Genomic DNA, 25,102 nt, shown 5'->3' with positions numbered 1-25,102 from the left:
TTCATTGCTATTTACATTTTTCAAAACAAGGAAGATTCCTCTGCTCATTTCTGGTGCAAAAACTGTATTACTCCAATGATCCTGCATTCTTTTCCCAAAAGCTATCAGTTGGGATATCCTTGAGTATAATCCATCAGTTTATATCCAAGTGAATCTATCTCCCACATAGACATAAACAGTGAGCATTGATAACAAACCGCAAAATACATATTCTCAGTTTACTGGCTAATTATTATCATCAGGCCAATTACAGATCCCTTCTACTATGCAAACAAAACTGATGTAGAACATGAATCAAATCCACATTTGGATTATCTTGGTGCACATTGTTTTCAACATACTTAGTTGGCCGTGGAGCAACCTGGAAGGTTCGGAGTCCTTGAAACAAACCATGTAAATGTTTTTTTCCCCCATTACTACAGGGTAAATGTGCAAAGCCTTTGCAAAGCCAATCATGCAGAAAAATAGGAGGCGGTTGGAGAAGGAAGATAGTCTAGTTAATTTGTCTTGCTCGATTTTTCATCCCATGAAACACTAAAATGTATCAGGATTATATGCAGCCTAAATAGTAAACCAGGATAAAGTCTATACCATTTAATGCAGTTTTCGATAGTATGATGTGTTTCTGGTATCACTTACTGCTCAGGCAATCTAGTGATGGAAAATAACAACTGGAACAGTGGCAGAGCAGTTAGCACTTCTGTCTTACAGCTCCAGACGCTTGGGTTTGATCTGTGAAGTCCTTTATGGATGGAGTTTACATATTCTCCTTGTGACTGTATGGGTTTTCCCTGGTGCTCTGGTTTCCTCCTGCCTTGTGTGCTGGCTGGTAGGTTAATTAGCTCCTATAAATCACCCATAATGTAGGGAGGTGGTAGTAGGATCATGGGTAGGGGTTGCAAATGCAAAAGGATAGATGCAGTTAGTGTGGAAGTTGCTCGACGGTCCATGCGGCTATGCTAGGTCAGAGACCTGCATCTGTGCTATAATACTCCATAATTCAATGGCCCTTGTCTATCTGCCTTTAGAAAGGAAGAGAAAAACAATGGGTAAATATCTGACACCATAAGACCAAAGGAGATTGTTGCTGTGAAACAGACTGGTGTTCAGCTGGTGTAGGAAGGAACTGAAGATGCTGGTTTACACCGTAGACACAAAAAGCTGGAGCAGCTCGGTGGGACCGGCAGCATCTCTGGATAGAAGGAGTGGGTGATGTTTAGAATCAAAACTCTTCTTCAGACTTTGGTGTTCAGCTGGGTCTGTCTTAGATTTATGCCCACAAGATATAGTGAAACAACATCTGGAGGTAATGAGGAGGTTATATGATGGGGGAAATTAGTAGCCAGCATTGACTCAATAAGCCAAAATCTTATATTGTAAGGAAATATGGTGTCCGATAACTCATGAGCTTGATTCAAAATGTAATTGTTTCCGAAGATTTTGCAGAAGCAGAAGTATTTTGATTACATAATCCGATACTCTGAAATGTCTCACAGTAATCTGCCAAAGTATACAGTAAGAAATTAATTACCACAAGGGAATTCCAGCCAACAATTATATACCGCAAGTTTTCAAGGTACTTAAAACTGCCAAGCTTTTTATAGTTATACTTAAAGTAATTGTATTTGACAATGACTCCAGATTTATTTTTCAAGATTCTACTAGACAATACAGTTTATGTTTGCTTTTCCAAAATGTTAAACCAGTGCTCGTGTTGGGGCACTGGTTCAATGACAAAGTACAGCAACCTTTGTATAGAAAACATCCTGTACAGCATCTTCCATTGTAAGCCAAGTTTTCATTACTACAATGTGTAGCAAGGAACTGCAGATGCTGACTTAAACCGAAGATGGACACAAAATGCTGGAGTAACTCAGCAGAACAAGCAGCATCTCCGGAGAGAAGGTATGGGTGACGTTTTGGATCTTCAGAAGAAGGGTCTCGACCCAAACTGTCACCCATTCCTTATCTCCAGAGATGCTGCCTGTCCCGCTGAGTTACTCCAGCTTTTTGTGCCTATTTTCATTACCTCAACTTGCATTTGATGGGGTACATTTAACTTCTGACAATGCTCACCAGCTTTTTGCATGGTGGATTAGTAGTTATAGTTCTATGAGGCATCTCACAAGAAACATTGTTTTACTATACATAGAACAGATACTAATATTTTTGGTCACATTTGAATTGCAAATGTCAGTTCAACTTGCTCAACCCACTGTTGCTACTTGTCTCGCCACTGGTCCACTCGTGGAACTTGCCTCATCTCCAGTGCTGCTTCGGGCCAGACTAGTACTCTGCAATACTGTGACAGACATATGCCCATGAACTGTCCTACAGTGTTATACAGTGAACCTGTGCTCACTACCACACACCAACACCACAGAAGGCTGTGGAGGCTAAGTTAATGGATATTTTCAAGGCAGAGATTGATAGTTCTTGATTAGTACGGGTGTCAGGGGTTATGGGGAGAAGGCAGGAGAATGGGGTTAGGTGGGAGAGATAGATCAGCCATGATTGAATGGCGGGGTAGACTTGATGGACCGAATGGCCTAATTCTGCTCCTATCACTTATGAACAGGATAAGTGCTCCCATCACATGATCAAGTAGGCTAGTTAGCCTAACGTATGTCGTTAGTAAAACGATGTAATACATTAAGCAGATAATAGCAGAATATTTACAAAATCATAAATCAATACAGCAGAGTCTACAATTTTGCAAGCGTTCTTTAAGATTGTAATAAACAGAGTGGATAAAGTGGAAGCAGATAGGGTTGCACAGTGACGCAGCTGATAGAGCTGTTGCCTCATAGCACCAGTGACATGCTTCATCCTGACCTCAGCTGTTATCTGTGAAGAGTTTGCATGTTCACCCAATGACCACGTGGATTTCTTTAGGATGCTTTTGTTTCTTCCCACATCCCATAGATGTGTGCATTTGTAGGTTTTGGAAGCTATAAATTGATGCGAAAGAGCAATAACATAGAACATGTATGAATGGATAATCGATAATTGGCAGGGGCTCGTTGGGCTGAAGGGCCTGTATCGATACTATATATTTCAATGAATCAGCATTTGTAAAGTATTTGAGTTTCAAAGTGCTGCATAAAAGGTGGCTGCACAAGAAGAGTGCACAGCATTGGGGATACGTTGCAAGAGACAATACTATCATTGACAGAAAACCAGTGCAGTAATAAATTTATCATTTTCAGTTGATCAATTAATCGGTAACTTGTAGCAAGTAGACAAAAGGGACTGCATGTGCTGGAAACAAGAGAAACAGAACATTGGGAAAGTTCAGCGGGCCTACAGCAAGTGTTGGAAAATGATGCAGACCAACATTTTGGGTCGAGACCCTGCATCAGGATTGCCAGGACACAGTATTACGTTGGGGAGGCTGGGATAAAGTGTAGTTTAGTTCAGAGTTAGTGTGGAAACAGGCCCTTCAGCCCATCGATTCCGCACCGACCAGCGATCCCCGCACATTAATACTACACTAGGGACAAATTTTTAAACATTTATACCAAGCCAATTAACCTACAAACATGTAGCCTTTGGAATGTGGGAGGAAACCAAAGTTCTCGGAAATAAAACCCCCACGCGGTCACGGGGGCAACGTACAAACTCCGTATAGACAAGCACCTGTGGCCAGGATGGAACCCGGATCTCCGGCGCTGTAAGCACTGTAAGGCCTCCATGCCGCCACTTTGTATGTTTGTAAGATTTGTATGTGATGGGTGGAACCATATTGAGAGGGGATAATGGGCAGATTGATCAATGTTGGGAGGAGATGGGAGAACTGAATAAAGGGAGAAAAGAACTGTGTGGACAGGTGAATGTGTGTGGGAGGAGAGCACAGAGGATGTGGAAACACGACATAGAGAAGTTCAATTCATACTACCGGGCTGTAAGCTACCCAAAGGCAAGTCAAAATGGTTTTCTTCCAATTAGCATTTGGCTCCACTGTGTCAGTGGAGGAGGCAGAGGAGAGCAGCATCTGTGAAGAACACAGATAAGCGACGTTTTGGGTCAGGATCCTTCTTCAGACTGTTTGTAGTATAGGAGAAATGTAGTGGGGTGGGCCAAACATGACGAGTTACAGGTGAAGAGGCTTTAATTGGTTGGACAAAGGACAGAGATGAAAAGATGAAAGACTTTAAAACAAAGGAAAAGCAGAGGCGTGAGATATAGGTGGAAGCGGACGTGGGGGAAGGGCGGAACGAGGTGGGGGAAGGGCGGGACGAGGTGGGGGAAGGGCGGAACGAGGTGGGGGAAGGGCGGGACGAGGTGGGGGAAGGGCGGGACGAGGTGGGGGAAGGGCGGAACGAGGTGGGGGAAGGGCGGAACGAGGTGGGGGAAGGGCGGAACGAGGTGGGGGAAGGGCGGAACGAGGTGGGGGAAGGGCGGAACGAGGTGGGGGAAGGGCGGAACGAGGTGGGGGAAGGGCGGAACGAGGTGGGGGGAAGGGCGGAACGAGGTGGGGGAAGGGCGGGACGAGGTGGGGGAAGGGCGGGACGAGGTGGGGGAAGGGCGGAACGAGGTGGGGGAAACGAGGTGGGGGAAGGGCGGGACGACGAGGTGGGGGAAGGGCGGGACGAGGTGGGGCGGGACGAGGTGGGGGAAGGGCGGAACGTGTTGGGGCACAGGGAAATGAGGGGGTATAAAGGGAGAGTTTGTTTCTATAATTGGAGAATTCAATGTTCATACCACTGGGTTGTAAGCTACCCAAGGAGAGTGGGGTGCTGTTCCTCCAGTTTGTGTATGGCTTTACTCTGGCAATAGAGACCCAAGACAGAAAGGTCAGTATGGCAAAAGGAGATAGATTACAAACACCCACCTCCCGCCCCTTATTTTCCCCCCTTCTCTTGTTGCCACAAAAGGTGAATGTTCACGTTAAAGTACTGCATCATGTTGGGTTAAGCCTGACAAACAACCCTAGCACTGAAAGCAGAGTTTGTTTAGTTTATTGTCGCGTGTACCGAGGCACAGTGAAAAACTTTTGTTGCGTGCTATCCAGTCAGCAGAAAGACAATACACGATTACACCTCACTGAAGACCCATTAGTGGCTCCAGTGATACAAATGTTTTGGATTTTTTACATTTAAACTTGCACTTTCAACAGGTTCAGCACAAACCTTGGCAGCGATTTCATGCTTAGCTTTATTGTATTCATCCACTGCACTCTGCAAATTGGCTACTCGCCCCTCGATTGTCTGTTGAACAAAAATAGGAAAAGTTAAAGCAATTTTAAATAGGATAGAGTAGGTGTAATTTAAATCTGAAGAAATAATATTTCAATGTGTTTCACAAAGTCTGATATCATGCAACACAAGAACTAATGACTGAAAGTGTAAGAAGAAACCGCAGATACAGGTTTAAACTGAAGATGGACACTAAAAGCTGGAGTAACTCAGCGGGACAGACTGCATCTCTGGAGAAAAGGAATGGGTGATGTTTTGGGTCAAGACACTTCTTTTGATTCAAGTATTTTCTTCAAACTCAATCTGAAGAAGGGTCTCGACCCGAAATGTCACCTACTCCTTTTCTCCAGTGATGCTGTCTGACCCACTGAGTTACTCCAGCTTTAGTGTCCATCTTCGACCAATGACTGAAGGTCTATCCAGAGAGGCAAGTTTTAAAGAGAATTAAAAACAGTATTTTAAAAAAAGGAAGAGGTTTAAAGGAGGACATTTATGGGTTAAGGCCTTAGCATATGGGGGCTTGATTGTCAATAAAGTGGCAATTTAAACCAGGATGGGCAAGAGGCCAGTACTGGGGTTTAGGTTGGTGGGGGAACTAGGATAGAGAATGATTTGAAGACTGGGATAATTTGAAAATCACCCTTTTGCTTAATTGGGAACCACCAAAAGCCATCAAGCACAAAGGCGATAGTCAAATGAATATGGGTCAGGACACAGGCAACACAGATCTAAACAATTGTAAACATCTAGAGCACAAAGTGGGGTTACTAAAAAATTCAGGCGCATAAGTTAGGAGATGATTTTCAGCAACAAGGAGTCAAGACATGCTATAATGATGGAATTCAGCAGCATTGCCGGGGGGGGGGCGGGGGGAGGACATGGGTGAGAGGGTGGGAGTGGGTGAGGTTGATGTGGGCGAGGCTGACATTTGGCCTGTTGTTGTGAAGGGTGAATGGCCCTGTCCTTGTGAATGTGTATTCTAATTATATGATTTCACTGCTCGACTGGCACTCGATTCTTTCTCCCCAGTGTTTTGATCTTTACCATTGCTCTACAGTCCTACTTTGTATAGGTCCCACTCGATGTTGGTAGAAACAGAACTCTTCCTACCGTTTCATTACAGTAACTGGAACGCACATAGAAGTTGCCAAGTTCCTGATGGTTGTCATCCTGATTGAATAGATCCTTGAGTGTCTCGGGCTCCTGGTGCTTACAGAACTACAAACAAACATTCACCAGTCAAAAAGATGCACAACTCCAAAATACAAGCTATTCTATTTAACATTAAGTGAATTATCAGAAGTCACTTCATAAAATGATCAAAACACAAGAACCACATAATCGTTAAAACTATTTACTCCTAATGAGAGGTAAAAACCATAAATATTCATAGAAAAATGGACAAAATACCTCATCATTATAGTTTACAAAATATCTCACAACAATCCACAATCATTCTACCACCATTAGTGGAATTGTTTTGTGGGAAGAAATGAAGTTTTAGAAGTAGGAATCTTCAAAATATTGTTAGCTTGATAGTTAGGAATTTTTCTTTGCACCCAATCTCGAGTCCATGGTATCATTCATCAATTTCCCCATATAAAGTATCAAAAGTGGAAAAGTATCCCATGCCTTCCCTTCAACTTAATTTAAAAGTAACACAATAAACAAACAAACGAAGAACACAAGAACAGAAGATACTAGCACCACCCTACGAGTCAAGCAGCATCGCCCCAGAGTAACAAAAGTTAATATTTTGGGCTCAATCACTTTACATCCAAACTGTAAAAAGTGAGAGATTCAACTAAAGGATAAAAGTAAATAAAAGGTTTGTGATACAGTAAAATGCAAGAGACTAAATAAAAGAAAGGATAATGGTGCAGTGAAGGGGATGGAGTAATTGAACAAATAAATAGTCAGACAATAACAGAGGTGGGGTGCATGGAAACAACCCTTTGATGTCTCGTTTTCACACCTTGCCCTTCCTTATCTCTGTGTCTCCCTCTCCCCTAACTCTCAGCCTGAAGAAAGGTCTTGACCCGAAACGTCACCCATTCCTTCTTTTCGGCGACGCTGCCTGTCCGTCTGAGTTACTCCAGCATTTTGTGTCTGTCAACCAGAGTGCTACTCAGATTCATTACTGCAAAGATGAGTGTTGATTCTAGACAACGTCCATTCAAAATCAGGTGTTATATGATGTTGAGCTTTACTGTAACATTGTGAAGAAGCCCAAGGACACACGGGTCAGTAGGGAATCAAGGTGGCAGGTGGTTGAGAGCTCGAGTTCCTGTTTGCAGATTGCATTTGGTGTCACTCATTATAAACCAATCAGCGTATAAAATAGTACCACAGTGCTGAACAAAGATCCTATAGCAAACAAGATAGACCACTACTTCTAAATGCAATGGGCTGACGTGTAGTACGCAACAGAGTGGAACATGTGCCTTTTTTTCCATCCATTTCAGTAACTAGACCCAACCCGACTCGCAGTGTAATCAACGTTGCGGGGGAACAGTTTGTGTTAATAAATTAAAATTTTGAAAATGAGGAGATTTTTCCCAAATAACCTTTATTTTTATGAGGATGCTTCCGTCTCTGCACTAGTATCTTTGCTCCGCTATGGGATCTTTGGTGCGGAGAAGGGAGCCGGTTACGGAAGTGGGGCCGAAAACTACCCATGAATCTGCCCATGACCGTACTACGTCTTTTTCGTTGAGTGGTCTATCTTGCTCGCTATAGGATTTTTAGTGCTGAACTCCCAGAAATTGCAAAACCTCTGCCATAGACAAACACCATTTGTCCGTACCTGACGGTAAAGACTCAATGCCACAGGCTGATTCTGTAGAGTCATAAAAAAATCTCCTCTGTTCATTTCATTTTTTAGATGTGCCACAACAGTATATACTGAAATGAAAACAGAAGGGAAGTGTCAACATTACAAGATCAAAGTTTAAAAACCCTAACACTCCTTACAATGTTATCCATTTTGCTTTAGAAAGATATTTGCTCAATTGTTAGTCATTATCACATTGCCCAATATAGACCGTGAAATTACATCATTCAATTTCATAGGTGTAATGAGGTAAGAATCACAGCTACTTCACAGACATCACAATCTGATCCCACCTACTAATGAGATTGCAAATGTCTTTAAAAACTGGATCAACCCAGGTGTTGGCCATTTCATATTTAAGTGATACTCAAGAGATTTGCGATATGTTCATGTGAAACGTTTGCAAAGAAAACATTGATAATCACCATGCCACAGAAGAAGGTTAAACAAATATATCAGAGACGGGTCTTCTTGACCCCAGATTAATTTTACCAATAAAATAAAGGGCAGCACAGTGGCGCAGCAGTAGAGTTGCTGCCTTGCAGTGCCGGAGACCTGGGTTAGATCCCGACTACGGGTGCTGTTTGTACTTTCTCCCCATGACCACATAGAAAAATAGGTGAAATAGGCCATTCAGCCCTTCGAGCCATTCAATATTATCATGGCTGACCATCCAAAAACAGTATCCTGCTCCTGCTTTTCCCCCATATCTCTCGATTCTTTTTGCCCAAAGAGCTAAATCTAACTCTCTCTTGAAAACATCCAGCAAAGTGGCCTCCACTGCCTTCTGCGGCAGAGAATTCCACAGGTTCACGTAGGTTTTCACCGAGATCTTCGGTTTCCTCCCACACTCCAAAGATGTACAGGTTTGTAAGTTAATTGGCTTTGTATAAGTATAAAATTATCCCTAGTGTGTAAAAGAGAATACTCATGTGCGGGGATCGCTGGTCGGCGCGGACTCGGTGGGCCAAAAGGCCTGTTTCCACGCTGTATCTCTAAACTAAAACTAAACAAAATAAAACTAATAACAGATGAACATTCAAAAACATTGAGAAGCAATGGCTCTTTTTTGTCCAAAGGTGCCATGTTGCTGGTGACTAGCTATTTGATTCCAGGATCAAAGGCAATTTTTGAGGTGTTCACACAAGAGATGAGTGAAACTAAGAAGCAGAAATTATTCCAACACTGAGCAGCAAATTGTAGTTTGTTTTCCACACAACCTCTTACTCCACATATCCCCACCTCCTCAACCACCCTGCACCATTAACCATTTTCTTCTTTCCCTACCTCAGGAATAAGCGATTTGGGTATTCCGACTGTGCATGCCCAGGTCATAGGTCACTAGCTGTAAAGTCTCGGTAACGATGGTGCTACATTGTGTGCAGGCTTGCGTTTTGTCCGGGGTCCGGGGTCGGGACCAGCCCCGGCTCCACGTCACAGCGGGTGCTTTTGAGCTGCTGCTGGGCCGTCCCCATCCCCGGTGGCCCTGGGCTGGCGGGGGCACCGGACTTGCAGCCACTGGCTCCAGCTCGGCTCTGCCTGTCCTGCCGGGTTGGCCGACAGCCCTCCACCTCCACTCAGTCAGACACTGAGATCCTGCTGAAGATGGGCAGCCACCGGCTGGATGTAGGGTAGGGATAGAGGCTGGTGGTGTGCAAGGTACGTCTTGTACTTGGGGTGGCGGCTGAGGGAGCGCAGCTCAGCCAGGCCGTGGGCAAACTGGAACTTGTCGCCGTAGCGGCCCATCTGGTTCCTCTAGAGTTGGAGCGGGGTTAGGCAGGAGTTGGCTGTGGCTCTGTGGATTCTACGTGCTGGCAGTGGGCTTGGGGGCTGGTGTGCCGTCGGTCCGGACGTCTCCGGCCACCCCCCAGGCGGGAATGGGACACTCGAGTGGGACACACGGTCCAGTGGCGGTACAGCAGCGCTTGCGACGCCGGGGGACACGGGTTCGATCCTGGCTGCAAATAAGGCGCGGTTCTGCGGATGAGAGCTGGTCCATTCTCTCCCCCCCCCCAGGTCTCCCACTGAAAAAAGACCACACAAAAATATCGTACCCAAACTATACTCACTGAATCTACAGCGCTTTGTTCGATTTTTATTTATAGCGTACGACCTTTGACAAATCCCATGATTGCTTGCGTTTTTCCGAATACCGAACTCGCTTATTCCTCATACACATCTGAAAAGCCTCAATTATTAGCCTTTTGGCAAGCTAACAGGATAAGTTTGAATCAGCCAGCTTCATTCAAACCCAAGTTTTACAATTGAAGGATACAGGCCAAAAGAGCAGTCAACAGGTTTTCCATTAACAGTCCGTTACAAGAGTTCTGAGCTGCCTGTAGTTAGAGTCAGGAACAGTGATGACCATCTTTGCTAAAGTGTGTTCACCAGAAAGTCTCATCTCCGGAGGGGCTAACCTGAACTGCCTCTTGGCTACAGATGGAGGTGAGATCCTCTTAACTACCTCTCCTACATATCCTTTCAGAATAGCCAAGAGGGTCTAGAAACATCTGCTATTATGACAATCTCTCTCGATAAATACTTTGTTTTATTTTATTATTATGCAAATACTTTTAGGCAAAAAAATAAAAAAACATACCGACTATTAACACAATCAAAGGCTGCTTATATTGAGAGTTTACAAACAAATGGTCATCAAATTAATATATCGCCAACTTTATCAACATTGCACTCGACCTCCCCGCGGCGACCAGCGTTCATGGAAGGCTTCCAAAGTCCCCATGGACACCGCGTTTTCCCTCTCCAGGGACACGCGGGCACGGACGTAGGCCCGGAAAAGGGGCAGGCAGCTCGGATTCAACCAGCAACTGGAAAGCAGCCATCATATACAGTGGCTTGCAAAAGTTTTCATACCCTTGAACTTTTCCACATTTTGTCACGTTACAACCACAAACGTAAATGTATTTTATTGGGATTTTATGTGATAGACCGACACAAAGTGGTGCATAATTGTGAAGTGGAAGGAAAATTATACATGGTTTTCAAATTTTTTTACAAATAAAAAACTGAAAAGTGTGGCGTGCAAAAGTTTTCAGCCCCCCTGAGTCAATACTTTGTAGAACCACCTTTCGCTGCAATTACAGCTGCAAGTCTTTTGGGGTATGTCTCTACCAGCTTTGCACATCTAGAGACTGACATTTTTGCCCATTCTTCTTTGCAAAATAGCTCAAGCTCAGTCAGATTGGATGGAGAGCGTCTGTGAACAGCAATTTTCAAGTCTTGCCAGAGATTTTCAATTGGATTTAGGTCTGGACTTTGACTGGGCCATTCTAACACATGAATAAGCTTTGATCTAAACCATTCCATTGTAGCTCTGGCTGGTATGTTTTGGGTTGTTGTCCTGCTGGAAGGTGAACCTCCGCCCCAGTCTCAAGTCTTTTGCAGACTCTAGCAGGTTTCCTTCCAAGATTGCCCTGTATTTGGCTCCATCCATCTTCCCATCAACTCTGACCAGCTTCCCTGTCCCTGCTGAAGAAAAGCATCCCCACAGCATGATGCTTCCACCACCATGTTTCACAGTGGGGATGGTGTGTTCAGGGTGATGTGCAATGTTAGTTTTCCGCCACACATAGCGTTTTGCATTTAGGCCAAAAAACTTCAATTTTGGTCTCATCTGACCAGAGCACCTTCCTCCACATGTTTGCTGTGTCCCCCACATGGCTTGTGGCAAACTGCAAACGGGACTTCTTATGGCTTTTTTTCAACAATGGCTTTCTTCTTGCCACTCTTCCATAAAGGCCCGATTTGTGGAGTGCACGACTAATAGTTGTCCTGTGGACAGATTCTCCCACCTGAGCTGTGGATCTCTGCAGCTCCTCCAGAGTTACCATGGGCCTCTTGGCTGCTTCTCTGATCAATGCTCTCCTTGCCCGGTCTGTCAGTTTAGGTGGACGGCCATGTCTTGGTAGGTTTGCAGTTGTGCCATACTCTTTCCATTTTCGGATGATGGATTGATCAGTGCTCCGTGAGATGTTCAAAGCTTGGGATATTTTTTTATAACGTAACCCTGCCTTAAACCTCTCCACAACTTTATCCCTGACCTGTCTGGTGTGTTCCTTGGGCTTCATGATGCTGTTTTGTTCACTAATGTTCTCTAACAAACCTCTGAGGCCTTCACAGAACAGCTGTATTGATACTGAGATTAGATTACACACAAGTGGACTCTATTTACTAATTAGGTGACTTCTGAAGGCAATTGGTTGCACTGGATTTTATTTAGGGGTATCAGAGTAAAGAGGGCTGAATACTTTTGCACGCCACACTTTTCAGTTTTTTATTTGTAAAAAAATTGTGAAAACCATGTATCATTTTCCTTCCACTTCACAATTATGCACCACTTTGTGTTGGTCTATCACATAAAATCCCAATAAAATACATTTACGTTTGTGGTTGTAACGTGACAAAATGTGGAAAAGTTCAAGGGGTATGAAAACATTTGCAAGCCACTGTATATATTACCAATGGTAATTAAACTTCTTCTATCCTCTCATCCAAAGAGCCAAAATCTGATCCGCCTACCAAATATCCATCATAATGGTTATGACTGACAGAGGTTCTATATGGACTTCCACACACGTTACGTGAAAGGCAAAAGGCTGCTCTCCTGCTGAACTCACCATAGACCTGGCAAGTGGTGATATTGCAAATAAAGGGTTCAGATTCACTCTGCTTCAGACCAGGAAGAATGGCATCTGAAGAGATTGCCAATCCTCATAAATGCATAAGTTGTATGAGCAGATTTAGGCCATTCAGCCCATCTAGTCTACTCCACCATTAAATCATGGCTGATCTATCTTTCCATCTCAACTCCATTCTCCTGCCTTCTCCCGACGCATGCTAATCAAGAATTTATCGATCTCTGCCTTAAAAATATCCAATGACTTGGCCTCCAAATCCTTCTGTGGCAAAGAATTCCACAGATTCACCTCCCTCTGACTAAAGAAATTCCTCCTCGTCTATTTTCTAAAGGTATGTCCTTTTATTCCTGTGGACAATGTTAATGCACTTAGATGCTCTGCTTTTGTACCAGCCATGTTTTCTTTTCTTTTGTAATTTAATGTGCTTTTGATTAAACTAAATTGGATTCAAATAGTTTGTTTTCATTTTATTATCATGCCTCTGATCAGAAACATATTCTCAAATATCCAGATAGCCAGGCATCCACTCTGCATCATTTGATGCCTGCCAGGTGCAAAAGGCAGTGATGGAGGATGGGGGGGTGCATGCAAGATGGGTCAGCTTGTTCTGTCCCCTCTGCTTGTGGCCAAGTGGGTACCATGAGCAGCAAACTGGGTCCAAAACAAGTTGTCACAATAACATCCAACCACTCACTCTGCATGTTTCTCCCATAGATATCAGTGGTTTTACCAGGGTGTGAGGGAATGAGGGAATACCAGGATATGATGGAACTACTTCCCTCATATTTTAAGATTGACTACAGGAATTGCCAGGCATGAGAAAAACATTGAAAGAACAACGAGGAAAATAAACCAACATAATACCTACCAACTTACGTAACATTTCACTTACAGAACATTTCATTTACCTAAATCAGTGTCTCCACTTTCTATTGCTTTAAGTAGTGCCAGCTGACTTCTTTTCATCTTTAACAACAGGGGCACCTGCTCGCCAGACCTTGGTTCATACTCTAGAAGCTAGAACAAAACATAAATTATAAATACAATGGAAATCATGGCAACTCATCATAATCCATTGTTCAAGGTGTGGACTCTTATACATTGGCAAAATCAAAGATTGGCTGGGTGATCGTTTTGCTGAACACCTTCACCCAGTCCACCTGAACCCACCTGATCTCCTGGTTGCCAAACACCTTAATTCTCCTTCCCATTCCAACACTGACCTTTCTGTCCTAGGCTGCCTCCATTGTCAGAATGAGGCCAAAAGCAAATTGGAGGAACAGCATCTCATATTTCGCTTAGGCAGCTTACAACCCATCGGTATGAATCTTGATTTCTCTAACTTCCAAAGTAACCCCCGCATTCCCTCTTTCTCCAACCCTCTCCCACCCAGGTTGGACCAGCTTCAGTCGTCTCATTGTCTGGAAACATCCTCACCTGGTACACAGTTAACAATGGCCTGTTATCTTTATCATCGTTAAGTCTTTGCATATCTTTCATTCATTTGTTCTATATATCTCTCTCTCTATATCATTGTCTCAATATCTCGTTTCCCTTTCCCCTCAGTCTGATGATGTGTCTCGATCTGAAACCTCATCTATTCCTTTTCTCCAGAGATGCTGTCTGATCTGAGCTACTCCAGATTTGTATATCTATCTTCGGTTTAAACCAGCATCTGTAGTTCCTTCCTACACATGGCAAATTTATTTGGGGATTCTCTAAGTGCAGTTCCATGTTAAGTAACCAAACTGTACTTTTGGAAGTAAGTTACATCATATGGGATTTGCTGTTAAAATGACAGGGCCAACAATTTCACCACTGTACTTGTGAAAATTACACAGAACCTTGGTCAAGAGCAGATGTAGATGAGATACAAAATAATCAAAAGTCAATGTCTGAAATTTACCACTACTTTTGTCCTACTCATCTTGAAAATCAACTGATTCGTGTAGTTGATCCCGTACTTGAATGGAAGACATGAATTAAATTTACCACAGATTTATTTATTTAATTCTATGTAACATCACCATATAACCATAACAATTACAGCACGGAAACAGGCCATCTCGGCCCTACAAGTCCGAGCTGAACAATTATTTTCCTCTAGTCCCATCTACCTGCACTCAGACCATAACCCTCCATTCCTTTCCCATCACCATTAAGTTTTAATTACTGCTAAGTAATTCATTGAGATGTACGAGTTTACGAGTTCTGTTCCTTCATTTTTAACATCTTTTAATATTTAAATAACCAAACTAAAAAAGGCTGCATCAAGCCAAGCGTTATTTCTCCACTTTTCTTTCTTGTTTTTCTATACAAAATGCAATTACCTTGTTTAGACAATGCATTATTTCTTTATAATTAATTGTTTATTAAGATGGAGTTTCTTGCCATGTTCATGGTGTTTCAGATCCCTTTTGAGGACATTAACTGCTTTAAAAAATAAAAATGCTGAAAATATTTTATCTGTGGTATTTCAACTTCCTGTTCAAATGCTTCCTACAATTTCCCATTCATTATAAGTTGCTATGTATAAGTTTAATTTATTGTGCAATCATTGGTGGTATTATAACAGCTGTATTAGCTATCACCTGGATTTAACCATTGGTCGATTTTTGATTGAATTTGAAGTGATCCATTTCAAAGGGAAGTTTCTGCTTCCCATTGTCATATTGATATAATTTATTATACTTTATTCCTTTGACATCTTTCTATATGTTATTGGATACAGTCACTGTAATTGGTCGCTGCTCCCATCACCACTTCAAAGTTTTTCTTCCCTTTCAATGAATGTAGACTGCATCACTGGCCCGCTGCAGCTCAGCATAGCTTCCTTCTTCATATAATCTCCAACTGTTGCTTGAATCTTTGTCTCCTCAGCATCTACACCACCTCTCTTGTATTCTTGCTATTGGGTACCAATCTCAAGTCCCTCACAATTTGAATTGTGCATAAGAAATCTGGCTTTTGTACCATTGCAGGCAGGTCGACTCGACTCTCAACTTGACCATATTTTATATTTATAATCACAATAGTTCAACAAAATTATTAACTTCCTGAACGTCAATTGTAATCCACTTACCACTACATAAAACATGTGCAAAACAGCATTTTTAAGGGTTAAACGCATCGGGTAGAATGGCTGTCACTGAATCTATTGACATCTCACTACCTACTGAAGCTTCTCTTAAATCAGTACTTGGTTAATGCCAGTTGTGCCTCTTACTGTTGCCAGTTGCAAGTAAAAAAGAATCAACTACAAATGTGAAATTTCACTCAGAGGCTTATTGATCATTTCTAGCAATCTATTTCTATTGAAGCTTTTTCCTTATAATCACTTTGACCCATACTTATATCTTTAATTAGAATTACACTTAAATCACGTTTAAGAAACAGTTAAACAGGTTCATGGATAGGACACGTTTGGAGGGATATGGACCAAATGCAGGCAGGTGGGACTAGTGTAGCTGGGACATGTTGACCAGTGTGGGCAAGTTGGGCTGAAGGGCCTGTTTCCACACTGTTTCACTCTGTGACTCCACACTATACATTGTAATTACCAATGGTATTTACTCCTTTATCATATATTCAATAAAGAATTAAACTGTGAACAAGAGACTTGTATTCTACCACACATGATTTTTCAAACTCATTCATACCCAGTGAGCTGCTTGCAAATGACATGACTGTTGAGAATACCGTTTGACCAAACCTAGCAAGGGCTTAGCTAAACTTGACAGGACAAAGTTACATAGAATGAACCATGTATGTAGGTATGTTACAAAACCTACCTGAATTGTGGCTGAGAATCTGCCCCACCCCGTGTGCACGATTTTGGCGCTGTTTAGAGGGGGCGGGTTTAAAACGCGATTTTTACTAGGTTGTTGCAATCGAAAATGTTCAGCCTAGTAAATCATTAACGGAAAATCGCTGAAAGACCCCGTCGCAAAAGGTATTATTAGTTTTTATGGCCTTGTATAATAGTTATAGCAGTTTAAAAATCACTCTCTAAACCCGCAACCTCTCGCAGCCCCAGGGTTTTATAAAGCAAACAATTAAAGGTATGTACCTTATTTTTACATTAAAAGGGGCTTCTTAAGAGCCTTTATATAAAGTTGTCTATAGCGAGTAGCTCATTTTGGGCTCTTTATATCCCACAGTATTTTTCTGGGCATTTGAGGGCACAAATCCACCGCAATGTGAACGTTCTAAACCAGCGCGTTCACAGAAACCCACTAGAAAGCCGATTTAAATTGACTTTAATTTACAGCAATTGAACACTAAATTCCTTCCATTTGGCCTATAAATTGATGTAAATGAGATTTAAAAATCATGTTTTATTGTGAATTATTTGTGAATATTATTTGGACACTTAGGCTATTTAAAAATGTTAATCATTTATTAAGAAATGGATAGATGTTTAGATCTAGTAATTGAAGTTTGAAATTAGCTACAATTGGGTAACTAACTAATTATATGCTTTAATTTCAGGTCATCCAAGTAAGATTATTTTATATTTGTTTCAGAATGCTTCAATCTATGATAACTGAACATTTCATTCAGTTCTCTTAATTTTTAAGAAGGTTATGGGCTTTTGACTGTCCATGATCACAGCTTTTTTGTTATGTCCATAGAAAATCAATAGGGAACAAGATGCTAATTTCCGAGTATGAAAATGGCCATAACTTTTTTATTACTCGAGATATGAAAGTGAATTAGGTGTCAAATTAAACTTATTGTTATGCTTTATCTGATGGGATAAATTGCAGACTTGATTTTTTAAATCTCAAAATTTTGTAACATTGCTAATGTATGGATAAAACCTAATAAGCAAACCATTCCTGGGAAAGAAAAGCAAATCACATGGATCAATGGATGCTGAGAAGTCATATATTAACCATAATAATCTCATTGCTGACACTAGATTAAAACATTTAATAATTGGTAATAATTTGGTAATATTTTATCCAGATTACATTTACAGAAAACAGATTTTATTTAAAGCTGCCTTTAGTTTCTTGACATTCATCATTGAAGATTATTCTCATCATTAAATACATTTTTATATATTTAAAATCAATGCTTCTTCACGCAAGTCCTGCAGTTTGCTCTCAAAGAAAAAACACTATTATACAAGAAGATTGAAATTAAGCGGAGTTCTCCATTAGAAGCTTTATTACAATATAAAGTAAACAATAGCGCTGAATTTCACTTGCCTTTATCCCTAGCTCTGTTCTGCCACAATCATAAGCTTTGGCAGCAATCTCAGAATAAGAAATGCCAGGAGTGTCCCCAAGTTTGTGGTTGATTGCTCGCGCAATGCTATCATCAGGTTCTTCCTTCTGTTGTACCTGTGGATTATAGAAGGTAATTGATGCTAAGAAGAAACTTCTATGTCTTTTTATTTTCAAGGAGGAATAGTTACAGGGCTATGGGAAACTGCAGGCGAGTGATGCTAATTTTAAATCTCTGCCAAAGAGCTGGTGAAAGCACACTGGACTGAATGGCCCAATTCTGCTCTGCGAGTCCACAAAGAGAAAGAGGCCAAACGCTTAGCTCTCTCCTCCGTCCCAGTACTCCCATCCTTGTCAGATTCAGTATCAATACAGTGTTCTTATCTTGCCTACAGTTCTGAAACAAACACAGGGTAAGGAATGAAAATAAAGCAGCAGAAGAATTATAAAATGATGGAAGTACTACCAGAATCTCACTAAATTGCATGCATCATTTCCAGTGAAGTCACACTAGCGTGGATAAATATACTCCAGAAGGCTTTCTACCCACATAAGAGAGTAGTATACAAACTTAAAGCACACGGAACAGTATTGAGGGCAGATCTAAGGGGGAAGCAAAGAGTGGTTGCTTTTCACAAGGTGTCTCTTCTCTTGAGAAGGTGACGGAATGAAACAGTCAGGGACACTAAGCTGGGGGGCCTTAGGGGAATGCTAGGGGGGACTGCAAGGTTATTGGATAGGCTGGGGTGAGGGGGGGGGTGGGGGTTATCCATTTGGTGGGGGGCAGACATTATAAAAAATGGGGGGGGGGGGAAAGCGAGAGGGTGTCAAAACAAAAGGGTAGGCATGCAGGTGTCAGCTTCAGAAACCATTGCAAAGGATTTGGTATAGGAGCAGGGAGGTCTACGGGAGGGTCTTATAGCACTAAGTTTTATGCTGGATTGGTTCTCTCTCTGGAGGCTTTTCCCATCATTTCTTCTCTCTAGATGGGGAAGATTTTATAGTTCTGCTTGGAGATCTGATGTTTCAAGCCAGATTCACACATGTTGTGCTGGAATAAGACATCATTGGCTATATTTAAGACATCTGTGGTGGGGGGCAGGGGTGGATGTAGCTTATTATTTCCTGTCATTGAATTCCTTATTTTCCCATGTTACTGGCATGAAAAAAAAAATCAGCTCTGGTCTAGCCCAACAATAGAAGAATATGTCCAAATTCAAGGCATGCCAAAAAAAAACCCAAAAAAACTCCTGGACTCAACATAATTGGTGACAGGGAATTTCAAATAAAATCGTGGAAATCCAAAATAAGAATTGAAAACACTGATGCACAGATGCGAAAACACAGATGCAACCTGTCCTGCTGAGCCTTTCATGAATTTTCTATTTTTATTAATGAGGAAAATGATATTTAGGTACCCGAGTCAGTCTCACAGGATCTCAGCCCACCCACTGGGTGGATTTCAGCCTGAGCAAAAGTGGGAATAGTTTAAAAACAAGCACAGAATTAGCCAGTTGAACTCTTGATCACTTGATTACTCTTGAGGACATTGTGCATGTCCTCATGCACAATGAGCAATGTGGTCCTTGCTTTCAATTATCCCAATGGTTAGATATCTACTGATGTTTTATAGACAAGGCAAGAAAAATGACCGAAGTATGAGGGATATGCTATGAATGAGATGGGGTTAGAGCTAAAAATAGACATTTTCATTTAATTGAGGGATGATTACGGAAGATTATTTTTTTTCAACAGGTAAATAAAGATGAGTAATTTACCTTATAACAAGCCCAATGAGCCAATATCCGACTTGCTCCTTGAAATTCCGATATTTTCATATACTCACAAATCTTTATTGCCAGCGGATACAATTTACGTAAAATTAATCTGAAGAGATAAGGGAAATAAACAGGGATTGAAACAATTCAGAATGGATAAGAATGGAGAAAGAGGATTGTTCTCCCTGTGATATAGGAGCGGTTCTCTTCTCCCCGATAAAATTGAACACAATATATAAGAATAACCCAATTATCCATAATACAATAAGAATTTAGAAACAAATAAAATTAACTTTAAAATTAAGAAATCTATCAGTGTTAACGCCAACAGTGAATAATCCTTCATTTAAACCATCCCTTATTGATAAAACATACCAACAATGGGAAAGAATGGGAATTAAAAGGGTAGGCAACATGTATGAAATGGGAAATCTGTTATCATTCCAACAATTAAAATTAAAGTTTAAGCTGAATAACAACCAATACTTTAAATATCTCCAGATTTGCGATTTTATGAAGAAATATATACAAAGACATCAAACTATCATTTTAGGCCCACTGGAAGAAGCAATGAATATTAAGGCTGACTCACAGAAATTAATACCATATCTATATAATAGTATCTTAAATAGAGAACTACCATCAACAGGCACTTCGAGAAGACGGAACAAGAATTAATGAAAAAAATCACGAAAGAAACATGGGGGAAAGTATTTGATATATATACATAAATGTTCGATTAATGTAAGACACAACTTAATTCAATTCAAAATTCTACATAGATTATATTATTCAAAAACTAGACTGAATAAATGTTATCCAAATATTTCTCCCATTTGCGACAAATGTCTATCTCAAAATGCCAAGATAACTTTCCTGCATAAAACTTTATAAATTTTGATGCGATATTTTTGATATATCCACAAAATTATTCAAGATAAAAATGGAGCCCAACACTGAAATGATTATACTTGGAGTAACGGGAGACGGGAACAAATTCAACACATTTCAAAATTCATTTTTTAATTACTCATTACATTAATTTAAAACTCATACTCAAATTTTGGAAAAACACACCCATACCAACACTTAAAATGTGGATTATAAATATGTTGGACACAGCACATCTTGAAGAAATGAGACTCCTCCTAATAGATAAACCAGACCAATTCTTAACGAGTTGGTCTCCATTTATTGACTTCTTGGATGCATGTGATGCAACAGAATCGTAAAAACCAACTGTGTCAGGTCTGGGTGAAAGATGGTCAAGAATACAAATACTCATCTCCTATCTCCTATTTGCTACTCTCTCTTTTGCTCTTTTTTCTTTCTCACTTTTCTTCCTCACTCTCTCTTTCTCTTTTTACACACACTACAGGTTTTTCTACTCTCTATTATTTTTCTCGCTCTCATTTCTTTAAAAAAAAAAAAAAATGAAGTTGTACATAGAATGTAACATGTCAACATATATTTGGCACCTGAAAAAAAAATGTATCACTGTATTGTACTTCTAACAAACATTTTTTAAATAAATAAATAAATAAACAGTTCATTCATGACACTTGCTCAATTAGGTAAAGTACAAGTTAACACTTAAAATTATATATTGATGGAGGGACCAAATGCAGACCAAATCAGAGAATGGCAGCGCTATAAAAATTTAAGAGAGTCAAAGATTAGTGCAGGAAAATTGTAATGGGGCAAAAGATCACTCTTGATTTGCTGAATTTAAGAAGGACTAACTGTATACACTACCCCCTTGTTTTGGCTTAAGGGGATCAGGGTTTACATGATACAGAAGGCAGGCCCGGGGTCTGTGAGTCCCTGGATGATCCCCACACATAACACTATCCTATAATGGCGGTGCACGCTCGAAAAGCCGAATGGCCTACTCCTACATATTGGAATTTGGGAGGTTTCAGATCACTCTTGAATTTCATGTGGAATGATGAAGTACAAAAGCACTAGAAAACCCATGTCAGGATACAGGACTCTGGCGCCCTAATAGGGCAGCAACTGTTACCACTCTTGTCAATTATTGTCAAAGAATATTAGTTGGCAGGTTTTTTAACTCCATCACTTAGAAGCATAGAAACATGATATTAGGGTCTGTACCAAGTCCCTGGGCAGACCATGGTGTGATCCCCACACACTATTCCACCATACCCTATCTCTACATTACGGAGCCCGTTCCCAAATGTAAGATTTTATCAAAGCCTGCAGCAGTGAAAAGTTCAGTGTTACAACTTTTGCAGTATTTGGAATGTGGGAGTAAAAGCCAGAGCAGCCGGATTTTTGAAATACTTGGGGGTGGGTGGGGGGAGGGGAGAAGGATTTGATGACAAACATGTCCATCCAGACAGAAACCCATAGTCAGGAAAAGCGAAATCTCTACCAGGAAAACTCTCGGAGGCGCTATGGGCGGGCAGAATCAAAGGACTCTACCAGCCGGCACTACATGCAAAAATCCATTGTCATTGGACAATTGCGCGAGCATCGGGTTTCCGATGGACATCTGCGAGTATCACGAATCGAAAGCAGGAAAGGGATCCGTATGAAACGGATTTGAGTTTTATATATAGATAGATAGATTAGATAGACAAAATATCAGGAAATCTAAGAACATTATCAAAGAGCACACTCACATAGTTCAGCATTGGCTCATTAGCATTAGAAGAGAGCTCGGCTCAAATCAGTTACTATTTGAGTAGTATTTAAAACAAAAAGAGGCAACTCTATTCCTTATTACATCTTGTAAAAAAAAATTAAAGAAACAACTTACCTATCGATTAGAATTTCAATAGTGAGTTGTTTATATCTAAAATGCAAGTCAAAGATCAATTTAAAAATAATCATAGAAATAAAGATTCAAGATTCAAAAGTGCTTATTTTCTTGAATATGCAATAAAAGCCCAACTCCAGGGGCTCTACACTATCTGAGACACAAACTAATTAAATACTAGGATATCCAATGTTCGTCCCAAATTCAGGCAAAACGGGCATGAATAAATGAGTGAGATGTTATACAGCTGTAGTTCTGTTTAATAAGAAAATTATCACTCAATAGACATACCAAATACCAGCAATGTTAGATATACACAAAATGCTGGAGTAACTCAGCAGCATCTCTGGAGAGAAGAAATGGACGACTTTGGGTCGAGACCCTTTTTTAAACCAGCAGTATCAGCATTTGTTAATATGGCCTTTGATGCATTATATTATTGGCATAGGGCCAGTTGTTGAAATTTCATGTGACTTGAAGAAAGAGCTATGGTAATGATCCAATTGTTTGGTGGATTAAAAGTTCTCATCACTCTATGTTTGATGTCATCTTAATTATTCATAAGGTCTTCAAATGATCAGATTTGTTTTGGTTTGTACCTGTTGTTGGATTCAGCATTCAACAAAATATTATTTCCCCTTAATAATTTTTGGCTGAACTGAATATTTTAGAGGATGCTGTTTCTTCATGGGATGGAATCAGTAAACAATACTGCTAGAGACACAGGAAATGACAGGTTGGAATCTGGAGCAAAACACACGGTGCACCATCTGTTGTGGGAATTTGCCATGTTCCAGATTGGCATCCTTCTTCAGACTGATGGAGATGGAGAAGAAAGCTGGAGGAGAGAGGTAGGGATGGGGCCAAGTCCAGCAAGTGATGGGTGGATACGGGTGAATGGAGGTGATTGGTAGATGGATGGAGTAAGTGACAAAGGCTAGAGATGAAAAGGATAAACAAGGGTGTCAGATGAGGAGAGAAGAGGGGGTATGAAATGCAAATCCGGACAGAAGGATATGGGTGGAAGGGGATGTGGGAAGGGGCTAGAATTAAAATATGGGACTGATGGATGGGAGATGAGTGTGGCAGAGCAGGATACAAAAGCAGAGCTATAAGGGCGTGGGTGAAATGTGTACGCATGATGGCGATGGGGGTTGTTATTTGAAATTGGATCATTCAATATGACACTGTTGGGCTGTAAGCTCTTTAGATTCGTTTATTGTCATTCAGACCTTTCGGTCTGAACAAAATTCTGTTTCCCTGCAGTCATACATATAATTAAAAAAAATGACAAAACACATAGTCAACACAAATTTAACATCCACCACAGTGAGTTCACCAAACACCTCCTCACTGTGGTGGAAGAAAAATCAATCTTAAAGTCTCTGGCAAATTGCCCCTCTTGTTCTCCCTCTGCGCCGGGTGAAAACGGTACAAACTCGCGGGTGGTCGCGCTGATGTGCAGGGCTCAGATTGGGAGCACCAGGTGCTCCGCTGCCGTTAGAACTCCGCCACAGCTGAAAGGTTAGGCCAGGTCTCCGCTGCAGATGCTGGTTTGAATGCCGGGCCCTGCTGCCGCCGCCGCCGCCACAGTCATCCGGTGGTCCCTGCTGTGTTAGGTATGTTACAAAGAGGCCTGAATCGTCATTAAGAATCTGTCCCAGCTCGGTGTGTGATTTTGGCGCTGTTTAGGTCTCCGCTGCTGCGCCGCCGCTACTAGGCCACAGCTCCGAAAATAGAGCCAGGTCTCCGCTGCTGCTTAACGGAAAATGCCGCCACAGCTCCAGGTCGAGCCAGGTCTATTATTAGCTGCCGCCGCTGCCGCCACAGCTCCAGGGCCGACGCCAGGTCTCCGCTGCTGCTGCCGCCGCTGCCGCCACAGCTCCAACAGCCGAGCCAGGGTTTATAAAGCTGCTTACAATTAAAGGTGCCGCCACCTTATTTTAGGGCCGAGCCAGGTCTCCGCTGAGCTGCCGCCGCTAAAGCCCCGCCCACAGCTCCAGCTCATTTTGGGTCTCGTTATATCCTGCAGCCGCCGCCGCTTTGTGCCACACAAATCCAGTGGCTGAGTTCAGGCCTCTGCTTGCTGCTGCTGCCGCCGCCGCCACAGCCTCAGGGCTGAGCCATGGGTCTCCGCCACTGCTGCCGCCGCCACAGCTCCGCTGCCGCCAGCTAAATTCACTAAGGCCATCGGCGCAGACGTTGGAGATTGGGGTAAATGACCGATTTAAAAGTATGTTTCCCCCGAAGGAAGAGGTTGTGAATATTATTTGGACACAGGCTATTTAAAACACATAATCATTTATTAAAAGAAATGGACTAGATATTTAGATATAGAACACAAATTGAAGAAAAAAAAAGACGGGACTACAGGGTGGGCCGCAGCTGTTAATTAGATGACTTTAATTTGGGAGTCATCCAGGTGCGGTTCTTCCATATCTCAGATGTGGGTTCCTTACTCTGACATAACGGAGGCCGAGGATTAGCTCAGTACGGAATGGTTATGGGGTTAAAACTGTCCATGAAGCTCCAGCAGGTCCCTTTGAAAGTCCATAGCTGAAAATCAATCTTCAAGTGGCACAATTGCCCTTATTTTTGCCACAGTAGTGTTGGGTGAAA

General features: G+C 41.6%; 1 protein-coding gene across 1 annotated transcript in view; it reads right to left on the bottom strand.

The window, feature by feature from the left end:
* The window catches only part of vps16 (VPS16 core subunit of CORVET and HOPS complexes), a 61,092-nt gene that overhangs the window by 5,217 nt on the left and 30,773 nt on the right, over positions 1 to 25,102 (bottom strand). The window contains exons 14-20 of the mRNA XM_055637643.1: positions 22,484 to 22,519; positions 19,702 to 19,810; positions 17,906 to 18,040; positions 13,598 to 13,706; positions 8,005 to 8,102; positions 6,309 to 6,416; positions 5,133 to 5,210 (exon numbers count right to left, since the gene is read on the bottom strand). Coding sequence (XP_055493618.1) covers positions 5,133 to 5,210; positions 6,309 to 6,416; positions 8,005 to 8,102; positions 13,598 to 13,706; positions 17,906 to 18,040; positions 19,702 to 19,810; positions 22,484 to 22,519 — 673 coding nt within the window. The remainder of the gene's footprint in view (positions 1 to 5,132; positions 5,211 to 6,308; positions 6,417 to 8,004; positions 8,103 to 13,597; positions 13,707 to 17,905; positions 18,041 to 19,701; positions 19,811 to 22,483; positions 22,520 to 25,102) is intronic.

This window comes from Leucoraja erinacea, chromosome 7, assembly GCF_028641065.1.
Source record: "Leucoraja erinacea ecotype New England chromosome 7, Leri_hhj_1, whole genome shotgun sequence".
Classification (NCBI taxonomy): Eukaryota; Metazoa; Chordata; class Chondrichthyes; order Rajiformes; family Rajidae; genus Leucoraja; species Leucoraja erinaceus.
This window is presented reverse-complemented; position numbering and strand designations above follow the sequence as displayed.